Here is a 5,000-nt window from a genome sequence, read left to right on the forward strand (position 1 = left end):
TCTCCCCCCGATCTTCAACTCCAAGCACATCCAAACTGTATAGTTTCTCATAATCATTGACTTATCTGGGCTACATACACACACCGTGAAGCTTTTCACTTTCTTCGAGAGTTTGGAGTGCATCGTAGAAATCCTGTACCTTGCTGTAATTTGACCCTCTTACTGGAGTTAAATTGATGATTTCATCCACGTGTGCGCTCACCAATACTTTGGTTTGCCCGTACAACTTCTTAAGCCGCTCCCACGCGGTCTTATATCCAACCGTTCCAGGTTGGAGATTTTCTCTCACTTTCGGCCGACAGACTCTCTTCCTCAGAAATTGGTCTGCTGTTAATTTGCGTAAGGAACATGTTTTCAAACCTTACCCAATCCGCGGAGGTGCCTTTGAACGGAGTTATCTTCTTCTCGGTCATCTTCAACTCGGCGTTAAACTTTTCTTCCCACATTTCCCGCTCTTTTTCACGCAACTCTTCTTGACGGCGTAAATCTCTCACACTCTGTTCGTGGGCTTTCTTTCGGTCGATTTCGTCTTCGATTTGCTTTCGTCTCTGACTGATGGCGTTTTCGATCTTTCCCATCTGCAGTGTCCACGGAGTGAATCTTTCTTTGTATCCTTTGTCCACTGACGAATAGCTCTCGCGGTTTCAATCCCTCGCTCGATCGTGAGTTCTTGAACGTAGGCGATGAGATTACATAGCTTGTCGTGTATTGCTGTCGTTCGGTTATGGGTGACTTCAAAATCCCCTTCTTCGATTATCTCGTCCGACTCTTCCAGGCAATATTTCAGTTTCTCGATTTCTTTCTCGACTTCGGCCGTGGACGGTCTCTGCATGATTTACAATCTCTCCACTAGCGATCGACGGTGTATTTTCTTGTTTATCTCTCGGTTCCACTAGTTTCTCGATGCTTCCACAGTGTATCCTGGTCCCGGCACCAAAAGTGTACCGAACACCCTATCGGTAAACTGTAAACTCACTCGATTGCGTTGTGTTTTACTCAGCTATTTAATCGGCAAACTCGCAAAAAACCTCACCGTACAATTTTTCACTCACATGTCATTACCTTATTTGGAAACTAAAGCGCACGTGATCAATGTCACATAACAACAACGACTATGGGGGGAGGGCTAAATCTATTACTCTCACACAATATGAATCTTAAAAATTAACGCCGTCCGTTGTTGAATTGGGCAGCGGAAATACATGTCGCAGAAAACAATAGAATTCTGCACGATGCTTTCGTTCAGTCGTTGGTTTGCGTCAATAAACAGCCTATCAGGAATCCCCTTATGTGAGCACTCGATGTTTATTTAGGCAATCAGAGGCTGTCTTATAACAGATGAAATTCGCCTGTGCTCGCTCAGATGTTTTTCCTCCCTTCGCTTCACTACAGGTGACGCCACAAAGAGGCAAGGAGTGAGTATTTTTCACGTTGCGCTTTAAGGCGTCCGCAAATGTTTCCCCGTTTGCGCGCAGAGGAAACATTTGTTGCAAAAGTGAACTTTGCTTCCCGGGAAGCAAAGATGTTTCTAAATTCCAGGACACTGTTTCCGCAACATGCCCTCGTTTGCGGGCGCCTTTACGTTTCACCGGTTCGCACGTGAGATATACAAAAAAAGGGAAACGCAAACAAATGGAATTTTCCTTTTTCTTGCGCCGGCGTTATAGCTGCTTATTAACAGCTCCTGGTTCTTTTGTGTTTGCTCGATTTATCGATGTTTCACCAAAGGCATTTCTCATTATTTTAAGAAAATGTTAAGACAAAACTCTCTTAAAAATTCTTTATTTCTGTACAAAAGTAAGAAAAAATGTATTTACATACAAAACCGTTTTGATTGTAAAAAATAATGCAATTTGAAATTGAAAAACAAAAAAATTTCAATACACATAACTGGAGAAACACACATCAGATCTAGATTAATTCATGAACATACACCAACAGAAGGTAAGATTCTGCGAAATGCAAAAGTTAACCCAAATGAATATTATGAGCTTTGGAAAAATCTGACTGCGTTTATTTCTTCAAGAATCGAACTGCAGTACTAATTTCAAAACTACACTACATTACTACTTACTACAAGACTTAGTGATTAGCTATCGTTTACAATGGTTTCAGACGTGATACTCGATCGAACTAACCAACCTTTCATCTAAAAACAAACTGTTGCAAATATCGCTGTCAAACAACCTATTTATAAACAAAACCGCACGCCTGTATGGAATAAAAAACCGTTTAATTTCGGAGAACGAGAAAACTATACACTATTTGAGTCGCCCGCTATCTGCTAACAATCTTGACGCGGTCTCGTCCTCAAAGAGACCTTGCTGGCAAATCTTGAAACATCTATTCTGACATGTAAACGGCTTGAATATTTCCGTTATAGGGGAGTTGTTATCACGGAGAACGGAAGACTCCAGGAGTGAAACACTCAACGGTTTGTTTAAACAAAACAGATACAAAAATTATGCTTACGGGAAGCGCCGATTATTTTCAAGTTCGGTTATTCGGTCTTCAAGAAGAGCGTCACGCCTCTTTAGCATGCCTGGCCTTCAAAGATTGAAAATGCAACTACACGAAAAAAAGATCAAAAAAAGTTTCGTTTACGAAGAAATCAGCAACTTCAATAAAATTATGAAAAAGACCCATGCAAACGGAAGCATCATTGTTGGCCAACAACTCTCAACAATGTTGGGATTTGTTGCGTCCATTTGCACGAGGAGCAAGTATCATCCTGCTACCTATAACAGCTGAACAGAAGAGATGAGTTAATTTACATGGTTCCAGATCTTCATTCGTTTATTTCTCGTCTTAGAAAGTCCATTGGTTAAAGGGTCTCAAGTTATCCCTATGCATATAATCTGAAAAATCATGCAATTAGAGTAGCACCTCCCTTCTCCACTCCGTGCAAACAACCCCTATGGAACAATTCGTTTATAGCAAACCACAGACCAACACAAATTTCTCATCTACATGTGTATTACTACTCAAGTACTACCTAAATTAATGAACATCTTTGTTTGGATATATAATAGACACTTTATATTTCTGCTTAATTTTCATTTCGGTATATTACACAATAATAACACTAAAACCAATCTTCACAAATTGAAATATATTTACTAAGAAAACTAGAAAATACCTTTATGTACATAGCGCACAAATGCTTGAAACAATGTTGATTTCTTAACACGCTTTTTTTTATTTTAAAGACAACGGCGCTTGTCCTGCAAGTGGTTATAAAACAGATTACATAAAACATTGGCGTAAAATCTGAAAAAAAAAAACCTTCTCCGACACATCTGAAACTTGGACAAAAAATCTCTCTACCTGGGAAAGATGCCATTAACGTCCACAGTAAAAACTACTGCGAAAGAAGTTTTCAATGGTATAAGCTCTCTCCTAGTTTCATCGCCACGTTCTTTGAAAATCGCAAAAAGGAACAGCCATGTCAACTGCTCTCCATCTAAAGCATTTTTCTTTACATTGCGTGGCCGACAGAACATAATCTCATTGGAGAAAGTTATTCATTAACGAAAAATCGTAAAATATAATTGCAACTAAAAAGCCCTTTTGTCCAACGAGGATCTATAAAAAATATCGTTGTGGAAATTGTCAGAAGAGGTTTTGATCTTAACGGCCAAACCACCTTTCACACACCAACAGACTGAAATGGTGTCGCACTATATTTAAGAGACATTCAACCTTAGTCCAAATAACATGAGATAATAAGTCCATGCTTAAGCTCGTATAAAGAGTGCCTGATGCAATAGAGCACGAAGTGGAATAGACCTACAAGTAGACATCGGTTCGATAATACCTAAGCTCCACAGTTTAAGTCACCATCTTTTCTGTAATTCCTGGCTAAAAACTACAAACAAAATTGTGCAAAAATTGAAAGCTACCGCGTAATTTTACACAACCTCGTAAATTTCCGCGACTTTTTGTTTTTAATAGTTGGATAGGTATGATCCTTAACCCTGTACCTAAAATTAGAAATGTAGACATTCTTCTCGCCTAGCGTTTATGTCGGATACTATACATTTCCCACGTTTTGGTTAACGGTCGAGATAGCGACTCAAACCATCACAAAAGTGTGATTAGCCCAAAAGTGTGATTGCCAGGCACGGGAGAGGAGACTCGGGGTTTTTCACTGCTGTCAATCACCTTGGTCTTGGCAGCTGGTGGACCAAAACTGACACCGTGGAATTAAACCAGCCAATTACAACACTGAATGTGACCAATCAACCTGCCCCTCCCTCCCACCCCCTACAGTGATTGACAGCAGTGAAAAACAAGACTTCTGATCGGAATTTGAACTTACGATTCTGGCTGTTGGTGAAAAGTGCTGACGCGCGAGGCTGTATGGACGTTATTGCGTCAAAGTAAATATATATCTCTGCATGCCTTTCCTTTCAGCTTTTTAGCTCAAAAGAAAGCATGTGTATGTACGAGTGAACAAATGAACTCTGAAATTTTACGCCACAGTGGTTGTACTGAAGTGAAGAGTGCGAGCAGCTGCCCTGTAGTTGGCAAAGAACTGATGCGCTTGCTGAGTTAGTAACTGTTGATCCGGAGTCTTTCCACAAGCCACTTGTTCCCAAGTCGTATCAAACTGCAAAGACAAAGTTAGGAATTCGGATTATCAAATTCTAGGATGTTGTAGATTACAGCGGAACCCCGCCTCACGGCCACCTCGTTATTGCGGCCACTTTATTTTGGCCCGGCGAAACAGCTATACATTCTCTTATAGAAAACCTACCTCGTTAATGCGGTCACCCGTTAATACGGCCAACGGCCACAATTTTAAATCCCAAACAGTAGAATCCTTTATAATTTCACCCCGTTAATAAGGCCACTCGCACTAAATTTAAAAAACCAAAACGCCTGTAACATGTCAATTTCATTGACCTTTGTAAATACCACGGTAATCGAACAGCCGATTTATTTTACAAAGTACTGTCAGCATCACTCCTCTTTATTTCCAGTACAAACATGATCTG

General features: G+C 40.3%; 1 protein-coding gene across 4 annotated transcripts in view; it reads right to left on the reverse strand.

Annotated features, from left to right (window-relative positions):
* Positions 1-1,768: 1,768 nt before the first annotated feature.
* LOC138000629 (myb-related protein A-like) overlaps positions 1,769-5,000 on the reverse strand; it is a 32,097-nt gene continuing 28,865 nt past the window's right edge. For all 4 annotated transcript variants that reach the window (XM_068847198.1, XM_068847189.1, XM_068847180.1 and 1 more), the window contains exon 15: positions 1,769-4,612. In XM_068847198.1, coding sequence (XP_068703299.1) covers positions 4,475-4,612 — 138 coding nt within the window. In that variant the 3' untranslated portion in view covers positions 1,769-4,474. The remainder of the gene's footprint in view (positions 4,613-5,000) is intronic.

Source organism: Montipora foliosa, chromosome 1 (assembly GCF_036669935.1).
Source record: "Montipora foliosa isolate CH-2021 chromosome 1, ASM3666993v2, whole genome shotgun sequence".
In the NCBI taxonomy this organism is placed as follows: Eukaryota; Metazoa; Cnidaria; class Anthozoa; order Scleractinia; family Acroporidae; genus Montipora; species Montipora foliosa.